This window comes from Hirundo rustica, chromosome 4 (genome assembly GCF_015227805.2).
Source record: "Hirundo rustica isolate bHirRus1 chromosome 4, bHirRus1.pri.v3, whole genome shotgun sequence".
Classification (NCBI taxonomy): Eukaryota; Metazoa; Chordata; class Aves; order Passeriformes; family Hirundinidae; genus Hirundo; species Hirundo rustica.
In genome coordinates this window covers 246,934-269,053 of record NC_053453.1, presented here as the reverse complement: position 1 = coordinate 269,053, position 22,120 = coordinate 246,934, and the positions used below count along the sequence as shown (strand labels likewise).

The window sequence follows — 22,120 nt, the reverse complement described above, 5'->3', positions numbered from 1 at the left end:
GGGGCTCCCGCTCGAGCCGCTCCCGTCCCGCTCCGTTATTAAACCGCTTTTCCCTCCTCCCCGGCTCCGCCCTCGTCTCCTCCGGACCCGGGCCGGCCCCGCTCGTTCTCCCGGCCCGGCCCGGCCCGGCCCGGCCCTCCCTGCCCTGCCCGGGCGGCTGAATCGCGCTGGGGCCGTTCCTGGGGAGCGCCAACAAAGCGCCGGTTGTTATTGAACAACAAACTGGGCTGCGGCGCGGGGTGGGCGCAGGGGAGGGCGGGCAGGGACAGCGCGGCCCCGGGCCCCGGGCAGCGACCGCGGCAGGGAACGCTCCGGGGCCGGGGCTGCATCCGCTCCTCCTCCGGCTCAGCCCAGCTGCTCCTTCAGAAAGTGCAGGAAGTCCCTGAGCAGGTTGCAGAACTTCACCAGGCTCTGGTACGGCACCGAGATGAGCAGAAATCGCTCCGGGGTCGGTTCTGGTGCTGGCACCGGCTCCTCCTCGGGCACCAGGGGGACGTCTGGCTCCGGTGCTGGAGGAGTTGGGAGCAATCCCACCCGGAGTAGGCTCGGGGTGCTGAGGCCCCGTCCCAGAGCTGTTCCCCCATTCCTGGCCCTGTGCTGGCACTGCCCAGGCCTGGGGACAGCTCCTGCACTTGGCCTGAGCCGGGCACAGACCCAGCCCTCGTTTGTTTGGGTTCGTTAGTGGGAAACCAACAGGAGGCATTGAGCACGGACATACGGACACGCTGAGCAGGTCACAGTGACCGGGAGACAGTGACCAGGACACGCTGAGCAGGTCACAGTGACTGGGACACAGTGACCAGGACACAGTGACCGGGACACAGTGACCAGGACACAGTGACCAGGACACGCTGAGCAGGTCACAGTGACCGGGACACATTGACCAGGACATGATGAGCAGGACACAGTGACCAGGAAACAGTGACCAGGACACTACAATCAGGACATAACAACCAGGACACACTGACCGGGACACATCACTCAGGTCACCCTGAGCAGGACACTCTGACCAGGACACAGTGACCAGGACACACTGATCAGGACACACTGACTGGGACACATCACTCAGGTCATCCTGAGCAGGACACAGTGACTGGGACACACTGACTGGGACACATCACTCAGGTCATCCTGAGCAGGACACAGTGACTGGGACACACTGACTGGGACACATCACTCAGGTCATCCTGAGCAGGACACAGTGACTGGGACACAGTGACCAGGACGCACTGACCAGGACACTCTGACCAGGTCACAGACACCTCCCGGCCAGCAGAGTCCCCGTGCCCATCACCTGCAGGGAGCTGAGGGTTCAGGATGGGACAGGGGTCCCAGGACACGGCGTGGGCCCTGCTCACCACGGCTGGGGGTCCTGGGGCCCTTGGTGCCACCAAGGCAGCACCACCTGCCTTTGGGGAGGTTGGGCACCAGCTTTGCTCGTAGCCATCACGGTGCTGGCCCAGTGGGGGCTGTGGGTTGGGAGAGCAACCAAATCTCGTTAATGGCTTAATTGGATTGACCCAAAGGGGGAGAATCTGCACTGCCTGGACGGTGCGGCCTGACCACCCTCCCCTGCACTGGGATAAAGACCAATTCCATCCCTGCCCCTTGGCAATTCCTGTCACTGACACTCTATTAGGAGCCAGAGCTCCAGGCCATCAAAAACATCATTCCCAATTCTGATTGGGGTTTAATTATCTGTTTGCGCCGGGTGAACTGGGTGTGATTACGAGGCCGGCGTTAATTACCAGGGCTCCTTCCCCGCCTGGTCGAACCTGTGCCCCGGGGTGTCCGAACGCTTCCCAAGGTCCATAATCTGGGGAGATGAGCAGCAGTCACCCCAAGCGAGGGTGACAGCAGCAGGCTCCAAGGGTTTGCTCTGCTGACCACCCAAATTCAGCACCCAGCAGGGGTGAAGCCACCCAGTGACCTGACCTGTCACCCACCACAAAATCACAGCTGTGGATGGCCATGGAACCGCGGAATCCCAGACTGCTGTGAGCTGGAAGAGACCACGGGGTGAGCTTGTGCCACCCACCCGCCGTGGGTGACACGGTGGCTGTCCCAGCCCTGGGCAGGGGGCGCGAGCACCCCTGGCCTCAGAAGCCGCCTCATCATCATTTAACAATGATTACGAGGGAGAGGAAATTAAAGGAGTTTCCCCCCCAAATCCTTCCCAACCCAGTGCCCCGTCTGCCGACACGACACGCGGGGTTTGAGTCCAGGCTCTTCGGCAAACACGCGATGGAGATGAGGAGCGAGGTGGGATGAAGGCTCCAGGGAAACGCCTCCCATCCCAAAGTTACCTCGCGGCTGCAGCCGGAGTTTTCTCGGTCGGACGTTGAGGAGCCGGGAGAGCCCCCTCGGTGACCAGCTGGAGCCGCTGGATGTGACCCATCGCCAGGGGCCCTGCTGCCGGAAACACGCGTGGGGGAACACGCGTGGGGAACACGCGTGGGGGAACACGCGGGGGGGAAACACGCGGGACCAGGACATTCGGGGTGGAACACGCGGGAGGGGAACACGCGGGGGAGAACACGCGGGACCGGGACACTCGGGGTGGAACACGCAGGAGAGGAACACGCGGGACCGGCACACGCGGGGCTGGCTGTGGTGACAATCCCGTGTCATCGTGCAGTTGGGACGGAGCGGTCCCTGTCCCTCCCGAGGCACCCGTGGGTAGGGACCCCTCTGCTCCTCGGGCTCTGGAACCTGAGCCCCCCCGTGCACTGGGACTGGATTGCCTCCATCATTAATGGTTTTTATTCCATAACAACGCGCGTGCGTCCTGGCACGGGGAGCTGGGCCCAGCGCTGCTCCCACAAGAGACCCCCCCAAAGACCCCCCGAAAGAACAGGGCTGGGCTGCTGGGACCCGCGGGAGCGATGAGGACACCGGGCCGGGCTGCGGTGCGGGCCTGGGAGAGACAGGAGTGGGATCATGGGTCTGGGGGCGCGGAGCCCCTCAGGCCGGTTCAGCGGGGCGGGGGGGGCCGGGACCCCCGGGCCCGACGCGGGCGGGTCTGTGGGAGCCCTCAGGGACAGTTCGCTGAGGGTGGGGAAGCGGGACCCCCGTGGGGGCCGGGGGTCCCCGGAGTGCTCGGGGCGGGCCGGGGCCCTGGGGGGCACCGGGACCGAATGGGGGGGGGACACAGACCCTTCCCGCCGCGTGCGCCCGGACACATTTCACCGCCCCACCGCCGGAAACCCGTCCGGGCGGGGCGTGGGGGGCGCGGTGGGACAAACCGGGGGGGGATGGAATGGGACGGGACGCGATGGAATGGGACGGGACGGGTCGGGATGGGATGAGATGAGACGGGAGAGGAGGAACGGGGCGGAACCGTGCGGAGGGGGCAGCGGCGAGGGAGGCCGGCGGAACGGAAGGACGCGGAACGGAAGGCGCGCGGGCGCGTTTCCGGGGGCGGCCCGGTGCGGCGGAGCGGCGATGGCGGCGGGCGGGCGGCGCTGAGGGACCGGCCATGGAGCGCGGGCCGGGCCGGCCCAGCCTGCAGCTCGTCCAGCAGGCCGTGCAGGCGCTCTACCACGACCCCGACCCCAGCGGCAAGGAGCGGGCCAGCTGCTGGCTGGGCGAACTGCAGCGCTCGGTGAGAGCCGCGGGCGGCGGGTACCGGGCCCCGGCTCGCGGGGAGGCCTCGGGCCCCATCCGGGGTGGGGCCGGGCAGGGAACGGCGGCCCCGCGCAGCCTCTACCCTGCGGCTTCCCGCTGCTAGTCCCTGGGAGTGCTCTGGCGAGAGGCTTTGGACAAGGCCTGGAGGGACAGGACACAGGGAATGGCTCCCAGTGCCAGAGGGCAGCGCTGGATGGGAGCTTGGGAATCAGGAATTGCTGCCTGGGCTGGGATTGCCAGAGCAGCTGTGGATCATTCCCTGGATCCCTGGCAGTGCCCCAGGCCAGGCTGGACACTGGGGCTGGCTTGGGGACAGTGGGAGGTGTCCCTGCCATGGCACGGGTGGCACTGGGGGGCTCTGGGCTCCCTTTAACCCAAACCATTCCAGGATTCCATGATTAACACCAGGAACAAGGGGCTGGGACGTTTGGCACGGTCCTGAGGGAGCAGGGAAGAATAAATTGGCACCCTGAGGGAAATCTGGGCTCCCTCCGGGCTGCTCCTGCCAGCATCTGTGAGGGGATGGAGCCAAGGCCTCGCTCCCCTCCCCGGAGCCCTTGGGACACACCCCCGGCTCCTTCCCCTGCCTTTGGGGTGTTGTTCAGTGTTTTGTGGCCTCCTCCCTCAGGGACAGATGTTTCCCCTCCCCGGAGCTGGGGATTGTCCCTGGGGCTCCTCGTGCTCCCCCCGCAGGAGCCTGGGGCAGGATTCCCTCACACGGCGCTGGGCAGGAGCTGTGTCCCTGTCCCTTCCTGCTCTGTCTGTCCCAGCTCCTGCTCTGCTCCGTCCCCTTCCCCCCTTTGGCCAATCTTGCCGCTCTTTGTTCCCACAAACTCACGTTTTCCCCACGTTTTCCCCCTGAATTCCCCTCGGTGCTGCAGCCACGTCCCAGTTCCCTTCAGAGTTCCCAAGGGAATGCCCACGGCTGGGTCTGGGGGCTCTGGCAGCTGCTGCCCCCATTTCCCCCTGGGGAGGGGCTGGGCCAGAGCTGAGACCTCAGCAGATCTTCCCCCTGGGAGGGGGAGATCCCTTCCAGGGACGGCTCCTGACCCAGGCTCCCCCCAGGAGTCCCGTGGGATGGAGGGCTGTCCTCGGGTCAGGCTGCCCCGTCCCCAGGAGACTTTGGGGCCTGATTTGTGTTCCCGAGCGCCCTGAGCCCCTGCAGGGCCGGGATCTCTGCTCCAGTTTCTCTAGGCTTTTCCCGGGCTTGTTTTCGGTAGAATTCATAAGTAATATAATTAATATATAGGATATAAGTAATAAGAGCAATAATAATAACAGTAACAAGCCCAGCAGTAACGGTGTTATTATTCGCATTAACAGCTCAGCCCCAGGGCAGCAGCGTTCCTGCTTCTCCCCTTTTACTGTGCTTGCTCTCCCTGCTGCTCTCCGAGGTTTATGTGCTGGCCTCAGAAGGATTCCCAGTTGTTTTCCAGGTGTTCCAGGCCCAGCCTGGTTCCATCCAGCATCCTCCTGCCCTCGGAGCTGCCGAGTTATTCCAGCCCTGCCGTGGGGCAGTGAGGTGACCCTCCCTGGGCTGGGAGGCTTGGGGTGCTCCTGTGGGGCCTCTCCCAGCCTGGGGGCCACGGTGACACTGGTGGGACAGGCTGCGGTGACACTGGGACAGGCCGCAGCTTGGGAGTCACCATGGCGTTGGTGACACTGGTGGGACAGGGCATGGCTTGGGAGTCACCGTGGCACTGGTGATACTGGTGGGACAGGCCGCGGTGACACTGGTGGGACAGGCCATGGCTTGGGAGTCACCATGGCGTTGGTGACACTGGTGGGACAGGGCATGGCTTGGGAGTCACCGTGACACTGGTGACACTGGTGGGACAGGCCATGGTGACACTGGTGGGACAGGCCACAGCTTGGGAGTCACCGTGACACTGGTGACACTGGTGGGACAGGGCATGGCTTCGGAGTCACTGTGACACTGGTGATACTGGTGGGACAGGCCACGGCTTGGGAGTCACCGTGACACTGGTGACACTGGTGGGACAGGCCATGGTGACACTGGTGGGACAGGCCACAGCTTGGGAGTCACCGTGGTGTTGGTGACACTGGTGACACTGGTGGGACAGGCCACAGCTTGGGAGTCACCGTGACACTGGTGACACTGGTGGCACTGGTGGGACAGGCCACAGCTTGGGAGTCACCGTGGCACTGGTGACACTGGTGGCACTGGTGGGACAGGCCGCGGCTTGGGAGTCACCGTGGTGTTGGTGACACTGGTGGGACAGGCCATGGTTTGGGAGTCACTGTGGCACTGGTGGGACAGGTCACGGCGTGGGAGTGGCACTGGTGGCACTGTGGCACTGGTGGCACCGGGTGTTTGTTTGTCCCTCGGCCGTGCCCTGGTCAGGGTCAAGGCTGGGCTCAGCCCCCAGGGGATGTCTGCTTGGATCCCCTGTGTGCCACCCCGTGTCCCTGCAGTGCCACCTGTCACAGGCTCTTTCCTGGCATCCCTGGGCAGTTCTGTCCCGTTTGCCTCTGCTGGGACGAGCTCTCAGGGTTGGGCTCCCATTGTTTTCTGCCTTTCTGGAGTTGTAATCCCGGAATCCTGGAATGGTTTGGGTTAAAGGGACCCCAGTGCCAGCCCTGCCATGGCAGGGACACCTCCCACTGTCCCAGGCTGCTCCAGCCCGTGTCCAGCCTGGCCTGGGGCGCTGCCAGGGATGTTGTGCTGAGATCCCAGTGTTTGCTCAGAGCCGTCATGGGGATGAGCAGGCAAAGCCTAAAGCTGAGTTTGGGTGCCTGGGTCACTCTGGGGGGTCCAGGTTTGGCACTGGGGACCCCCAAACCTGAGTGAGACCCCCACAGCTCCATCCCTGGGATCTCTGGTGGGGCGTGGGATCTCATGTTTGGGTCTGGAGCTCAGGTTTGTCCGGCAGCTCCCCCGGCAGCCTCGTTCTCTCCTTTTCTGCTGGATATTCCTGGGAAATGGGGCTGGAGATGGAGCAGCTCTGAGCTTGCACTGCACAGGAGAGCTCGGCTGGAGGTGCAAGTTGACCTCAATCCCAGACTGTGAGGATCCTTCAGCCAGGATCGTGTGCTGGGAGCTGTGTGGAGGCCGGTTCCAGGCAGCTGGGGCTCCCTGAGGCAGGGGAGCTGTACCCAGTGTGGGATTGGCCTCATCCCGGCTTTCCCAGCCCCGTGGCTGGAGTTCCTCTGCGCACATCCGTGGTGTGTGGAGCAGAGCCACGGGAGAATGTTCCCTGTGGATCCGTGGCTGTGGCTCAGTGCTGGGGCTGGCTGTGCATTCAGGGGAGGTTGGGTTGGGTTTTGGGGGGGGTTCAGGAAGCGCTTCCCGGGAAGGAAATCCTCTGGTTACAGAATTCCTGAGTGTGCCGTGGGGAGTTTCAGGCATAGAAACAGCTTCTTGTAGCCATTGGTGCTCACAGCCTGTTAATAACCGTGCTGAATCAGGCTCCCAGACAGATTATCCGTGTGCCCTGGGCTTGGTGAGTTTGGGAGGATCTCCCATGTCCATCTGGGAATTACCAGCCCGTTAATTGAGGGGAGAAAGAGTTTAATGGGCGGGTTTGGTGGGATTCTGGCTGTTGTGGGTGTTGAATTTAACTTTTTGTTAATTCCCAGCTTGGGAATTTCCTGTGAGGATAAGTAAATCCAGGGGGGCCGTTTGTGACAGCGACGCCTCTGGGTTAGAGGCACTCCAGGAGAGTTTTACACCTGGAGATACCGACCGTGGAGCAGCACCTGCTGTGGAGGCAGCGGGAAGAGGATGATCAGCGCCTGGAATCAGCAGAGGAGCTCGTCTGGAAGCTCTGGAAGGGCTGTCCTTGGCCATGCCGTGCTTGTGGAGCATTCCCTGGGGAACACGTGCTGTGTCCCGTGGGAAGCTGCAGGGAGCTTCCCCCTGGACGTGGCAGGGACGGATCCCAGCAGCCGTGGGGATGTGGCACCTGGGGACACGGGGACATGGGGACACGGGGCAGTGGTGGCCTTGGCAGTGCGGGGAGCTGCTGGACTCGATGGGCTCCGGGGGTTCTGCGGGAAGGAGGAAGGGAGAGGAGAGCACAGGAGAGCACGCGGGGTGCCGAGGGTCCCAGCCCTCCCCAGCTTGTCTGGGCTCCTTCTGCAGTCGGCTCCAGCTGCATTCCAGGCTACAGTGGCCATGGAAAGAGCTCCCAGCAGAAATTCTGGGAGTGGGATCAGGAGCTAGGCCCCGTGCTGTCGCCAGCTGTAACGTTTCCCTTTGCTGTCTTCAGGAGACTGGGTTTTCCTGGGAATCGGCCTGGATCCTGCTGATCCTCTTGTTCCCTGTGCGATGCTGGGAGCCTGGGGAGCCCTGGCCCAGGATTTGGGTCTGGAGCATTGGTGGGAGTGGAGCCCCTGGGCACCGCTGTCCTGCCTGGGGGAGAGATCTGGGAGTGGGATTATTTTTTCTTCCAGGCTGGAATGCGGCTGGGAGCGAGGCTGGGCAGGCAGTGGTTTATTACAAAGAGCTGTTTGCTGTTGGAGCGACTGGCCAGAGGTTGTGATGGAATTGCCTTCATTAGTGAGGCTGGAATGAGGACCAGAGATGGGTTTTAGGGATGCAGAGGTTTGATTTCACTCCGGATTGAGCTCAGGGAAGTCTTGTGGCCCAAAGGCTGTCAGGGACAAGGGCTGCCGAGCTCATGGGGTTGGCTCAGGTTCTGCTCCCAGGTTTCCCCATCATCTGGATTTAGGATTTTTAACCAGGCTGCCCAGGGAGGTTTGGAGTTCCCATCCCTGGAGGTGTCCAAGGAAGGCCTGGATGCGGCACTCGGTGCTCAGGGCTGGGGACAGGGCGGGGATGGGTCACGGCTTGCACTCCATGGCCTTGAAGGCGTTTTCCAGCCTCAGTGACTCTGGCGTTCAGTGGCAGTGACGGTCTGTCCCCGTGCCCCAGCCCAGCCAGGGGCTCTGGGCTCTGCCTGCTGTTTCCCTGGCTCAGCAGTGCCCCGATGATCCCTTTGGGCTCAGACCACATCCGTGTTCTGCTCTGCAGTTCTGGTGTGAGCCCTCAGACGGGCCTGGTGCCCTCAATCCTGGGATTCCATATCGTGATTTTAGTCTGGGGGGAGCTTTATCCAACCCCTCCTGCCGCCTGTCCCTTGCTGGGCTCTCTGTGTTTGTTTCCACGTGAGAAAACCCCGGGGTTTCTCCCGAGGGGGCTGTGGGGTCTGTGCCCGTGTCGGGTCTCTTGTGAAGCTGCTCTGGCTCCCGGGGTGCCTGTCCCAGTGCCAGCCCCTTCCAGCCCCAGCCTGAGCTGGGACGGCAGCGCGCTGTGGGCTCTGCACTCAGGGCTCTTTGGGGAATGGTTTGGGTTAAAGGGACCCCAGAGCCCCCCAGTGCCACCCGTGCCATGGCAGGGACACCTCCCACTGTCCCCACCCCAGCCCCAGTGTCCAGCCTGGCCTGGGGCACTGCCAGGGATCCAGGGGATGATCCACAGCTGCTCTGGCAATCCCAGCCCAGGCAGCAATTCCTGATTCCCAAGATCCCATCCAGCGCTGCCCTCTGGCACTGGGAGCCATTCCCTGTGTCCTGTCCCTCCAGGCCTTGTCCCCAGCCCCTCTGCAGCTCTCCTGGAGCCCCTTCAGGCCCTGGAATGTTCTGGAAGCTCTCCCTGGATCCTTCCCTTCTCCAGATGAACACCCCCAGCTCTCCCAGCCTGGCTCCCTGGGAGCTGAGGGGCTCCAGCCCTGGAGCTGGCTCTGGCAGGCCCGGGCTGTGTTTCCAGTGAGGAATTTGGAGTGTCTGCAGTCCCTGAGCCCCCGGCCCTGCCCACTGACCACAGCCGGGTTTTCCCACAGGTCCACGCCTGGGAGATCTCGGACCAGCTGCTGCAGATCCACCAGGATGTGGAGTCCTGCTACTTTGCTGCGCAGACCATGAAGATGAAGATCCAAACTTCGTTCTATGAGCTCCCCACGGATTCCCACGCCTCACTCCGGGACTCCTTGCTGTCACACATCCAGAACTTGAAGGACCTGTCCCCGGTCATCGTCACACAGGTGGGTGACGGCAGGGCAGGCGTGGAGCTGCTCCCTCCATGTCCCACTCGTGGCACTCCGGGACCGCTCTGCCTGGGCTGGAAAACAGGGAAGGCTGATCCCTGCTCCCGGCCTGGCACAGGATTGTTTTCCCTCCTTCATTGCTCGGTTCCTTTCGTTACATCCATTGCTTCACGCTCGCTTGGAGAGGAGGAGCAGGGGTTTTCCCCGTGCTCTGCCATGGACACCAAGCCTAGCAGTGCCCTGGGTGTTCAGGGGGTTTCTCTGCTCCCTTCATTCCCGTTATCCACAGGTTCCTGTGGCGCTGGGGGTCTGACAGGCCCAGGCTGAGGCCAGGGTGCTCCTCCCGCCCCTGGATGTTCTGGCAAGGCACATCACCCCTCGGAGCCGGAGTTCCACAGTTCACCACGGGGATGGTGGAGATGGATCCCGGAGTTCCCTGCCCGTGGGCAGTGCTGGGAGTGCTCCCGGAGTTACCTGCTGGCAGGGGTGGATTCCAGAGCTGCCTGCCAGCCCTGTCTCCTGGGCGCATCCCAGCGCTCCCTGCGCTGATCCCTGTGTTCTCCCATTCCCTTCCAGCTCGCTCTGGCAATAGCTGACCTCGCCCTGCAGATGGCTTCGTGGAAGGGCTGTGTGCAGACCCTGGTGGAGAAGTGAGTGCCTGTTCCTGTCTCTCCCTGGGGACGCTCCATGGGCTGTGTCAGCCGGGTGGTCCCGTGCTGTGCAGGAAAGGGGGGTTTTTCTCCTGTGGTCGCCGAGTTCAGGCGCCCTGGGTGGCGGCAGGAGGGGCTGTCTGCCCTGCACGCTTCCCTGCTCACAGCCCAGCACTCAGCGCTTTTCCTCATCCCTCTTTTGTTTGGGATGATCCCTCTTCCCGCAGCTGGAGCTGTGCTGCGGAATGGAGCAGCGAGGCTGGAGCCCCTCGCTGCCGTGTGTCCCCAGATGTCCCCAGGGGCTGCCACGCGCCGCTGCACAGTGACAGTGGCAGTGACAGTGACGGCCCCGGGGCTGCCACCACGCTGAGGCGTCCGTTGGCAGCGGGAGACGATGGGATCTGCCCGGGCAGAGGCACCCGGGCTCCCAGAGCTCACGGGCCGGGAAAGCTGCTGTCGCTGCTCCGCTGGAAATCCCTGGGCTGAGCCATCCTGGAGCTCCTCCTGGCAGGGCTGGGGCTGGGCACTGCCTGCCCTTGGGGCAGGACTGCTGCTGAACCCGTGGAACATGGAATGGTGTGGGCTGCTTGGGCTGGGAACAGGCCGTGCCATGCTCTGGGCTGCCCCTGCAGCTCTTGCCATCCCGTGTCCCCATGCTGAGGTGTCACCATGTCACCGTGCTGAGGTGTCCCCGTGCTGAGGTGTCCCCCGTGTGCCCCGTGCTGAGGTGTCCCCATGTCCCTGTGCTGAGGTGTCCCCGTGCTGAGGTGTCCCCATGCTGAGGTGTCCCCATGTCCCTGTACTGAGGTGTCCCTGTGTCCCCGTGCTGAGGTGTCCCTTTGTCCCCGTGCTGAGGTGTCCCCGTGCTGAGGTGTCCCTGTGTCCCTGTGCTGAGGTGTCCCCATGTCCCTGTACTGAGGTGTCCCTGTGTCCCTGTGCTGAGGTGTCCCCATGTCCCTGTACTGAGGTGTCCCTGTGTCCCTGTGCTGAGGTGTCCCCATGCTGAGGTGTCCCCATGTCCCTGTACTGAGGTGTCCCTGTGTCCCCGTGCTGAGGTGTCCCTTTGTCCCCGTGCTGAGGTGTCCCTGTACTGAGGTGTCCCTGTGTCCCTGTACTGAGGTGTCCCCGTGCTGAGGTGTCCCCATGCTGAGGTGTCCCCATGTCCCTGTACTGAGGTGTCCCTGTGTCCCCATGCTGAGGTGTCCCTTTGTCCCCGTGCTGAGGTGTCCCCGTGCTGAGGTGTCCCTGTGCTGAGGTGTCCCTGTACTGAGGTGTCCCTGTGTCCCTGTGCTGAGGTGTCCCCATGCTGAGGTGTCCCCATGTCCCTGTACTGAGGTGTCCCTGTGTCCCCGTGCTGAGGTGTCCCTTTGTCCCCGTGCTGAGGTGTCCCTGTACTGAGGTGTCCCTGTGTCCCTGTACTGAGGTGTCCCCGTGCTGAGGTGTCCCCATGCTGAGGTGTCCCCATGTCCCTGTACTGAGGTGTCCCTGTGTCCCCATGCTGAGGTGTCCCTTTGTCCCCGTGCTGAGGTGTCCCTGTGCTGAGGTGTCCCCGTGCTGAGGTGTCCCCGTGCTGAGGTGTCCCTGTGCTGAGGTGTCCCTGTGCTGAGGTGTCCCCGTGCTGAGGTGTCCCTGTACTGAGGTGTCCCCCGTGTGCCCCGTGCTGAGGTGTCCCCATGTCCCTGTGCTGAGGTGTCCCCGTGCTGAGGTGTCCCCATGCTGAGGTGTCCCCATGTCCCTGTACTGAGGTGTCCCTGTGTCCCCGTGCTGAGGTGTCCCTTTGTCCCCGTGCTGAGGTGTCCCCGTGCTGAGGTGTCCCTGTGCTGAGGTGTCCCCATGTCCCTGTACTGAGGTGTCCCTGTGTCCCTGTGCTGAGGTGTCCCCATGTCCCTGTACTGAGGTGTCCCTGTGTCCCTGTGCTGAGGTGTCCCCATGCTGAGGTGTCCCCATGTCCCTGTACTGAGGTGTCCCTGTGTCCCCGTGCTGAGGTGTCCCTTTGTCCCCGTGCTGAGGTGTCCCCATGCTGAGGTGTCCCCATGTCCCTGTACTGAGGTGTCCCTGTGTCCCCGTGCTGAGGTGTCCCCATGCTGAGGTGTCCCCATGTCCCTGTACTGAGGTGTCCCTGTGTCCCCGTGCTGAGGTGTCCCTTTGTCCCCGTGCTGAGGTGTCCCTGTACTGAGGTGTCCCTGTGTCCCTGTACTGAGGTGTCCCCATGCTGAGGTGTCCCCATGCTGAGGTGTCCCCATGTCCCTGTACTGAGGTGTCCCTGTGTCCCCATGCTGAGGTGTCCCTTTGTCCCCGTGCTGAGGTGTCCCTGTGCTGAGGTGTCCCCGTGCTGAGGTGTCCCCGTGCTGAGGTGTCCCTGTGCTGAGGTGTCCCCGTGCTGAGGTGTCCCCGTGCTGAGGTGTCCCCGTGCTGAGGTGTCCCTGTGCTGAGGTGTCCCTGTACTGAGGTGTCCCTGTGTCCCCATGCTGAGGTGTCCCCATGCTGAGGTGTCCCCGTGCTGAGGTGTCCCTGTACTGAGGTGTCCCCCGTGTGCCCCGTGCTGAGGTGTCCCTGTGTCCCCGTGCTGAGGTGTCCCCGTGCTGAGGTGTCCCCCGTGCTGAGGTGTCCCGTGTCCCCCGCAGGTACAGCAATGACGTGACGTCGCTGCCCTTCCTGCTGGAGATCCTGACGGTGCTGCCCGAGGAGGTGCACAGCCGCTCGCTGCGCATCGGCGCCAACCGCCGCACCGAGATCATCGAGGACCTGGCCTACTACTCCAGCACCGTGGTGTCGCTGCTGGTGAGCTGCAGCTGCTGCTGCCTCTGCCCCACAGCGCCCAGCCCGGCCCTGGGATCAGGGAATGGTTTGGGAAAGCCCTGAGCCCGCGTGTCCAGCCACCCCCCGGCACCGCCGAGGAGCACTGACCGCGTCCCTGAGTGCCACATCCACAGGGCTCTGAAATCCCAGCAGGGACGGGGACTCCAAACCTGTGCCAGGGGTGGACAGCCCTTAACAGGAAGGAATTCCTGCAGTATCCAACATGAGCCTCCCCTGGCACAACTCGAGGCTGTTTTACCTTGCCCGGTAGCAGGACGTGGAGCTGGGCTGTGTCCTCTGCTCAGCAGCTCAGGTGTTGCGGGAGAAGCCTCTTCCGCCTTGCCTTTCCTTTCCTTTCCTTTCCTTTCCTTTCCTTTCCTTTCCTTTCCTTTCCTTTCCTTTCCTTTCCTTTCCTTTCCATTCCATTCCATTCCATTCCAATCCATTCCGTGTTTATCCTAGCAGAGTTCCTGCCAGTGCCACCGCCGCTCTCAGGGCAGCCCAGCTCCTCCTGTTCCTGGGTTAAGTTGTCTGAGCAAGTCCTTGCTCACTCTGAAATTCCTTCACCTTCCTTGAGTCCCGTCCAGCGCCACCCAGCCCCAGCTTGTCCAGGGACACCTGGGAGATGCTGGCTGGTGTATCGGGAGTCCCCACGCTGTGCTGTCCTCTGTCACCGAGACACACGACGCAGTCAGACGCAGACAAGAGATTTTCGCAGAGGTCCTTCCGATCCAGCTCCCAGCTGAGAGAGCGGAGAGAAGAGAGCCCCTTTGTTTCTTACTTTTTATACATTTGTGGGTCTAGCAGATGTCACTGAGACACACGACGCAGTCACACGCAGACAAGAGATTTTTGCAGAGGTCCTGATCTTGCTCCCAGCTGAAAGAGCGGAGAGAAGAAGAGACCCCTTTGCTTATTTTTTTACTTTTTATACATTTGTGGGTCTAGCAGAAGATTGGCTTTTTGGGGTTTCCACCCCTCAGCCTCAGTGGCCAGACCAATTGTCAGTTACAGTTGTTTTCAGGTTAGAAATATGCAAACAAAGGACAGAGAACGAAAAACAAAGGATTTGTTTATGTTACATCTGTGGGAAAGGTAGAAAGCTGCTCTAATATTGTACAATAAAAAAAGATCTGACTCCATTTAAGAAAATCAAAAGGCTCAGAAAAAACAGGTTAACAGTCCTCTCCAGCCCCAGCATTTCCAGGGACACCTGGGAGATCCTAGCTGGTGTATCAGGAGTCCCCACGCTGTGCCGTCCTCTCCAGCCCCAGTTTTTCCTGGAACCCCTGGGAGATCCCACCTGGCACGCTGGGGACACAGGCAATGTCACCTCGCTCTGGTGCTCGGGGCTGACACAGGATCACCAAGGGCTGGCCCTGTCCCTGCGCATTCCTGCTCCCTCTGCACCTGCCTGGAGCTTTCCTGAGCTTTCCCTGTTGGTGCCAGCATGGGCATTTCCACCCCCTCCCTGAAGAGCCAAATTTGTATTTTCTGTGTGGGATTTAAATGCCAAATTCCCGTTTTCAGTTACAACCCGGGGGGTTAAAGCAGCATTCCAGGGGCTGCGGTGAGGTCCAGCACTGCCTTTAGGACTGAAGTGCCCAGTGAGGAGAGAGGATCTCTGGAAGCTCTCGTGCAAGGATTCCTGGGCCGTGCAGGGGGTCTGGGATCTTTCTCCATGTCCTGCCTGTCCGCCTGTTCCCCCTGTGCCTGTCGAGGCTGCGGCTCTGGGCCGGGCTCTGCTGGGTATCGGTGCCTCCTGGCTTGGACGCCGGGATGGCGTTCTGGAGTGTCCCTGGGTTCAGGTCTGGCTCTCGGCACCAGCTGCTCTCTGCAGGGTGGTTTGTGGCAAGAAGGGTTCAAGAGGGGTTTGTCAGGTGTGAACACCCCCGAGGCCGAGACGGGATCCTGCAGGAGTGGGAACAGGGGAGACGCTCCTGCTGCTCTCCCTGCTCCCATGGCAGCAGCTGGGGCTGACAGAGGGGGTCTGCGCTCTGCCCTCCCTCTCCCTGCGTCCTGGGCTGTTGGGGGCTTCTGGAATGTTCTCACGTGCGCTCCAGAGGACGCTGTTGGTTATTTCTCGTGGATCACCCTCTGGAGTCGGATCCTGCCCGGCTCTCCCGTGTCCCCGCAGGTGACGTGTGTGGAGAAGGCGGGCAACGAGGAGAAGATGCTCATCAAAATCTTCCGGTGCCTGGGCAGCTGGTTCAACCTGGGCGTCCTGGACAGCACCTTCATGGCCAACAGCAAGCTGCTGTCCCTCCTCTTCGAGGTGCTGGTGAGTGCTCCCCAGGCAGCAGGGTGGGGCAGGGGCTCATCCCTCCTGTGTCAGGCAGGGACTCCCTGCTTCCCTCTGGGCTGGGATCAGCTCCACGCAGCGGGCAGGGCAGTGCCTCTGCCCACCAGGTGCCAGGTGAGGTTTGTCACACCTGGGGGTGCCAGGTGAGGTTTGTTACACCCAGAGGTGTCAGGTGAGGTTTGTCACACCAGAGGTGCCAGGTGAGGTTTGTGACACCCAGGGGGTGCCAGGTGAGGTTTGTGACACCTGGAGGTGCCAGGTGAGGTTTGTCACACCAGAGGTGTCAGGTGAGGTTTGTCACACCCAGGGGTGTCAGGTGAGGTTTGTCACACCTGAGGTGCCAGGTGAGGTTTGTGACACCCAGGGGGTGCCAGGTGAGGTTTGTGGCACCCAGGGGGTGCCAGGTGAGGTTTGTCACACCTGGGGGTGCCAGGTGAGGTTTGTCACACCTGAGGGTGCCAGGTGAGGTTTGTCACACACAGAGGTGCCAGGTGAGGTTTGTCACACCAGAGGTGCCAGTTGAGGTTTGTGACACCCAGGGGGTGCCAGGTGAGGTTTGCCACACCTGGGGGTGCCAGGTGAGGTTTGTCACACACACAGAGGTGCCAGGTGAGGTTTGTCACACTTGGGGGTGCCAGGTGAGGTTTGTCACACCAGAGGTGCCAGGTGAGGTTTGTCACACACAGAGATGCCAGGTGAGGTTTGTGACACCCAGGGGGTGCCAGGTGAGGTTTGTCACAACCAGGGTGTGGCAGGTGAGGTTTGTCACACCCGGGGGTGCCAGGTGAGGTTTGTCACACCTGGGGGTGCCAGGTGAGGTTTGTCACACCTGGAGGTGCCAGGTGAGGTTTGTCACACACACCTGGGGGTGCCAGGTGAGGTTTGTCACACCTGGCTGGGCATCAGAAGCCTCTCTTGGGGTTTGACAGTCAAATCAGGGAGCTGAGGTTGTTCTGGTTCCTTCCCAGGTTGCCCATAAAGCAGTATTCCTTGTCTGACACTTTCTCCTTGTGAAATAACCCCCGGGGGTGTGGGGTGTTTGTCCAGCTGAGTGTGGGAGAGCCAGAGGTGTGGAGAATCCCCTGCCTCTGGGCCAGGGCAGGCAGGGAGTGCAGCCAGAGGGAGGAATTCCTGGAGGATGGAGGTTTCTGCTGCAGGGATTGTCTGTCCCACCTCATCTGCATGATTCAATCAATGACAAATGCAGGTGAGGGCTCCCAAGGAAGGAAACCCCTGCAGGATCCTGAATATCCCTGTGGGGTCCTGCTTGGAGTGGAGCTGCTCCCAGGAGGGGCCGTGGGGCTCACCAGCCTGTTCAGTGTTCATGGCACTTTAAATGAGATGTGTTCCCTTCCTCCCTCTCTCCCTCCAGTGGCAGCAGGAATCCTTTCCCAAATCCATTGAGATCTCTGTCAGTAGGACTCACGGCGTCTTTGCTCCTTTGTTTCCTCCCCGTTTGCTCTCTGCTGGTTCTCTGTGTGTCCCGTGTCCATCCCTGTCAGTCCCGCTCCCTCGCTCACCCCCCATGGAATTCACTGGTCAGCGTTCCACACGCACTTGTGAGAAACCTCGTCTCCATCCCCACCAAGGCCTCCCCAGCTCCCACCTCTCCTCCCCGTGGGAGCGGTGGCTCTGCCCAGCCAGGTGATGAGCGGCAGGGTGCTTTCCTTCCTGGATTCCTGGATTCCTTCCTTCCTGGATTCCTTCCTTCCTTCCTGGATTCCTTCCTGGATTCCTTCCTTCCTTCCTGGATTCCTTCCTTCCTGGATTCCTTCCTGGATTCCTTCCTTCCTTCCTGGATTCCTTCCTTCCTTCCTGGATTCCTGGATTCCTTCCTTCCTTCCTTCCTTCCTGGATTCCTTCCTTCCTTCCTGGATTCCTGGATTCCTTCCTTCCTGGATTCCTTCCTTCCTTCCTGGATTCCTTCCTGGATTCCTGGATTCCTTCCTTCCTTCCTGGATTTCTTCCTTCCTGAGTTCCTTCCTTCCTGGATTCCTTCCTTCCTGGGTTCCTTTCTGGATTCCTTCCTTCCTTCCTGGATTCCTTCCTTCCTAGATTCCTTCCTGGATTCCTTCCTGGATTCCTTCCTGGATTCCTTCCTTCCTTCCTGGATTCCTTCCTTCCTGGATTCCTTCCTGGATTTCTGGATTCCAGCTGGTGTTTTCCCTCCTGTGTTTGCCCAGGGTCCCTCGGGGAAGGGTCACTTTGGCCTGGAGTGTCCGGGGAAGCAGTTTGTGAGGCCAGTGGGGTGTAGTGGGGGCTGTGGCTGTGCAGGACCTCTACAGAGCGTTTCCACAGAATTCTTTGGGTTGGACTAGATCTCAGAGATCAAATCCAGCCGTTGTGGGAACAAGAGCAAAAGCCTGATGGTTTCATTACTGTCTGATTGCAGCTCCCACCTCTGCTGTGGTGAGCAGTTACAGACCCAGGGAAGGGCTGGAGCTGTGCCAGGGAGGCTCAGGTTGGATTTTGGGAAAGGTTCTTCCCCAGAGGGTGCCAGGCACGGCCCCGAGGCTGCCAGAGCTGCAGGAGCTCCCAGGGATGCCAGGCTGGGATTGCTGGGGGTTCTGTGCAGGGCCAGCAGCTGGATCCACCATCCCTGTGGGGCCCTTGCAGCTCAGGAGATGCCACGATTCTCTGGTAATTGCTGGGCTTCCGTGCCTTGCAGCAACAGGACAAGACCTCGTCCAACCTGCACGAGGCCGCGTCGGACTGCGTGTGCTCGGCCCTCTACGCCATCGAGAACGTGGAGACCAACCTGCCGCTGGCCCTGCAGCTCTTCCAGGGCGTGCTCACCCTCGAGAGTGCCTACCACATGGCTGTGGCACGGGAGGACCTGGACAAGTGAGGGACACACACGGGGACCGGTGCCGTGCCGGGGGGCACGGTCGGGACAGCGCTGACCCCGCTGGCGCCGTGTCAGCCTCCAAATGGGGACACCAGTGCTGGAGCATCAGCAGTGCTGGGGGCACTGGGGCTGGGCGGTGCCCGTCCCTGTGCTGGGCACTCCTGGGGTCACACCCAAACCTGGGGCAGGTCTGGGCCCCTCACTGGGAGAGGGACACGGAGGGGCCAGGGGCTGGGCTGGGCTGGAGCCCTGCCCTCACACCTGGCACCGGGCTTTTGGAGAAGTTTGAGATGGGTATTTCAGCAGATTTGCCTGTTGGACCCCAGTGTTTGCACCCCCTTCCCCTGACAAAGCAGCACTGGGGTTTCTGGCTCTGCCCGAGGCTCTGGGCACAGCCCAGCCCCACGCTCACTGGGGTAAAGCCCGCGGGGCTGATCCGAGCCTGCTCCCTCCGCAGGGTGCTCAACTACTGCCGTGTGTTCACCGAGCTGTGCGAGACCTTCCTGGACAAGATCGTGTGCACGCCGGGCCAGGGCCTGGGCGACCTGCGCACGCTGGAGCTGCTGCTCATCTGCGCGGGGCACCCGCAGTACGAGGTGAGCGCTGCACGGGCTTCCCCCGCCGGCTGCCGGCTCTGCAACGCCCGCTCTGCTCTCGTGGCGTTTCCTTCGCGGTGTCCCGGACGTCTGGGATCGCCGGGGCGGCTCCGAAAGCCCCGTTCGTGCTTTCCCACTAAGTCAGAGTCGAGCTCAGTGGGGATTTGTTGTGGTTCCTGGGAATTCTGCCCTGTCAGTGACCAAAGTGCTGGCTCACACCTGCCTTAGGAGCAAAACTTGTCATTGTTTCGGTCTCTTCTTATCCTTTATTTAATTTTTTATCCTTTTGTCCTTCCCAAACCGTTAATGAAGTGCCAGTAGCTGATCCCTGCCTGCGCTCAGTGTATGGAAGCTGCTGCCTGGCTGGTTTGCTGCAGAGCTCCAGCAGGCCCCACGTGCTCCCTGGGCTCCCTGGCACCCTCTTTCTCCCTTCCCAAGTTTGTTAAGCTCAGTTTTCCTTGGCCATGACCTCGTCCTGTGCCGTCGGTGCTGAGGGGGACGCGGAGCTCTGCAGCTGCTCCTGACCAAATCCACAGTCGTGGTTTTTGCGCAGTAACCGCACAACGAGTGAAAGAACCCGCAGAGGGGCTGCGTGCACCTCCAGCCCGAGCTGCTCCCAGAGCCCCTGGCCCCACTCTGGGGCCGGTCTGGGCCAGAGATGCTCTGGCTGCCAGGGGCTGGGGCAGCTCTTCAGGGTCACTGGGGGGTCCCGACCCTTTATTAGGTGACAGGCAGGGAAATGGGTGGATCTGGGAGTCACCACTGTGTGACACAGCAGCTCCGACACAGATCTGTGGTGCCACCACTGCTGGCACCCAGGGAGGGTTTCTGCTTCTCCGCTGGGACCCCTGACAGGGTGGGGAAAGGATGTTCTGCTGGCAACAAAATGCTGGATTTTTCTTTCCCAACAGGTGGTAGAAATTTCCTTTAACTTCTGGTACCGACTGGGGGAGCACCTGTACAAAACAGACGATGCGGTGATCCACAGCATCTTCAAAGCCTACATCCAGCGCCTGCTCCACGCGCTGGCCCGGCACTGCCAGCTCGACTCCGACCACGTGAGGGCCTGTGGGGCAGCCGGGGCGGTGGGATCTGGGTGTGTCCAGTGGGATGTGGGATCTGGGTGTCCCTGTGGGACTGTGGGGTATGTGTGTCCTGTGGTATGTGTGTGTCCCTATGGAGCAGTGGGATGTGTGTGTCCTGTGGGATGTGGGATGTGTGTGTCCTTATGGAGCAGTGGGATGTGTGTGTCCTGTGGACTGTGGGATGTGTGTGTCCTGTGGGATATGTGTGTCCCTGTGGAGCAGTGGGATCTGTGAGTCCTGTGGGATGTGGGATGTGTGTGTCCTTATGGAGCAGTGGGATGTGTGTGTCCTGTGGACTGTGGGATGTGTGTGTCCTGTGGGATGTGTGTGTCCCTGTGGAGCAGTGGGATCTGTGAGTCCTGTGGGATGTGTGTTTACCTATGGAGCAGTGGGATGTGTGTGTCCTGTGGATCAGCTGGGCTGGTGGGATGTGTGTGTGCTGTGGACTGTGGGATGTGTGTGTCCTGAGGATCAGCTGGGCTGGTGGGATCTGTGTGTCCTGTGGGATGTGTGTGTCCTCTGGACTGTGGGATGTGTGTTTCCTGAGGATCAGCTGGGCTGGTGGGATGTGTGTGTCCCCATGGAGAGCAGTGTTGTCCCTGCTGGAGGCAGTTTTGTTGTTTCTCCCCTGCAGTCTGGGATGGTTTATTCTCCCATCCTCTTGATCCCATCCCTTCCTCTCCTTGGAGCAGGAATCCCCAGTGCGTGCTCAGGCTGGTCCTGTTTTCCTTGGCTCAGCTCTGCAGTCCCTCCAGCAGCCTGGTCTGGGGCAGGAGGGCAGGAATGCTGGATCTCCTGGAGACAGGATCACGGTGTTCCCCTGGCTGTGGCCCGGTGGGAACCGGAATTCCCCTGAGCTGCCCTTGTGCTCTCCCTCAGGAGGGGGTCCCGGAGGAGACTGATGACTTTGGGGAGTTCCGGATGCGTGTCTCGGACCTGGTGAAAGACCTGATCTTCCTGGTGGGCTCAGTGGAGTGTTTTGCTCAGGTGGGTTTGCAGGCAGATGCCAAGGGAGGTGACCGAACCCTGGTGGCCTTTGGGACTGGAGGAGATCACACACACCCCATGCACAAAGTGTGGTGGGAGCTGTGCTGGGAGCAGCAGGAGATGTGGGAGCAGCAGCAGGAGATGTTGGGAGCAGCAGCAGGAGATGTTGGGAGGAGCAGCAGCAGGAGATGTTGGGAGCAGCAGCAGGAGATGTTGGGAGGAGCAGCAGGAGGAGGTGTTGGAGCAGCAGCAGTAGGAGATGTGGGAGCAGCAGCAGCAGCAGCAGGAGGTGTGGGAGCAGCAGGAGCAGGAGGTGTTGGAGCAGCAGCAGCAGGAGGTGTGGGAGCAGCAGGAGCAGGAGGTGTTGGAGCAGCAGCAGCAGGAGGTGTGGGAGCAGCAGCAGCAGCAGGAGGTGTTGGAGCAGCAGCAGGAGAAGGTGTGGGAGCAGCAGCAGGAGGAGGTTTGGGAGCAGCAGCAGGAGGAGGTGTGGGAGCAGCAGCAGCAGCAGGAGGTGTGGGAGCAGCAGCAGCAGGAGGAGGTGTGGGAGCAGCAGCAGCAGCAGGAGATGTTGGGAGCAGCAGGAGGTTTCTGACATTTTGGGGAAAGCCGCTGTGGTCCCACAATGTCAGGCTGGCCTGTGGAATGTGGGGTTCCTGCAGGCCCACAGCTGGGGCAGGAATTTGGGGGTAGAATGGGTGAGGGGTGGGATTTGGGGGTGGGAGGGCTCAGAGCAGCCTTGGGGCGGGGTTGGCGGTGGGCTGGGTGGCCCCTCGGTGACCGTCCCTGTCCCCTCCTGCAGCTCTATGCGACGCTCAAGGACGGGAACCCGCCCTGGGAGGTGACAGAGGCCGTGCTCTTCATCATGGCCTCCATCGCCAAGAGCGTCGACCAGTGAGTCCTGCCCGTGTCCAGGGGTCCAGGGCTGCCCCCGTGTGACACAGGCACCACAAATATCCCAAGGACATTCCCACCCCTGGCAGTGCCCCAGGCCAGGCTGGGCACTGGGGCTGGCTTGGGGACAGTGGGAGGTGTCCCTGCCATGGCACGGGTGGCACTGGGGGGCTCTGGGGTCCCTTTAACCCAAACCATTCATTAGGAATCCTTCCACATCCAGGTGGAGTTTCCCTAGGTATCTGTAGGGAAGGTTAAGTCACTGAAAGTGTGTTTCCTGCTGTGTTAGTGACAGTGGAAGCATGGACAGGTGACACCCAGGGTGGT

The 22,120-nt window shown here is 61.6% G+C and overlaps 1 protein-coding gene across 1 annotated transcript in view; it reads left to right on the top strand.

Annotated features, from left to right (window-relative positions):
* Positions 1-3,446: 3,446 nt before the first annotated feature.
* Positions 3,447-22,120, top strand: part of TNPO3 (transportin 3) — a 27,992-nt gene continuing 9,318 nt past the window's right edge. Inside the window, exons 1-10 of the mRNA XM_040062639.1 lie at positions 3,447-3,604; positions 9,432-9,632; positions 10,212-10,285; positions 12,910-13,066; positions 15,222-15,365; positions 18,055-18,230; positions 18,692-18,830; positions 19,742-19,888; positions 20,795-20,902; positions 21,702-21,793. Of these exons, the coding sequence (XP_039918573.1) occupies positions 3,479-3,604; positions 9,432-9,632; positions 10,212-10,285; positions 12,910-13,066; positions 15,222-15,365; positions 18,055-18,230; positions 18,692-18,830; positions 19,742-19,888; positions 20,795-20,902; positions 21,702-21,793 (1,364 nt within the window). The 5' untranslated portion in view covers positions 3,447-3,478. The remainder of the gene's footprint in view (positions 3,605-9,431; positions 9,633-10,211; positions 10,286-12,909; positions 13,067-15,221; positions 15,366-18,054; positions 18,231-18,691; positions 18,831-19,741; positions 19,889-20,794; positions 20,903-21,701; positions 21,794-22,120) is intronic.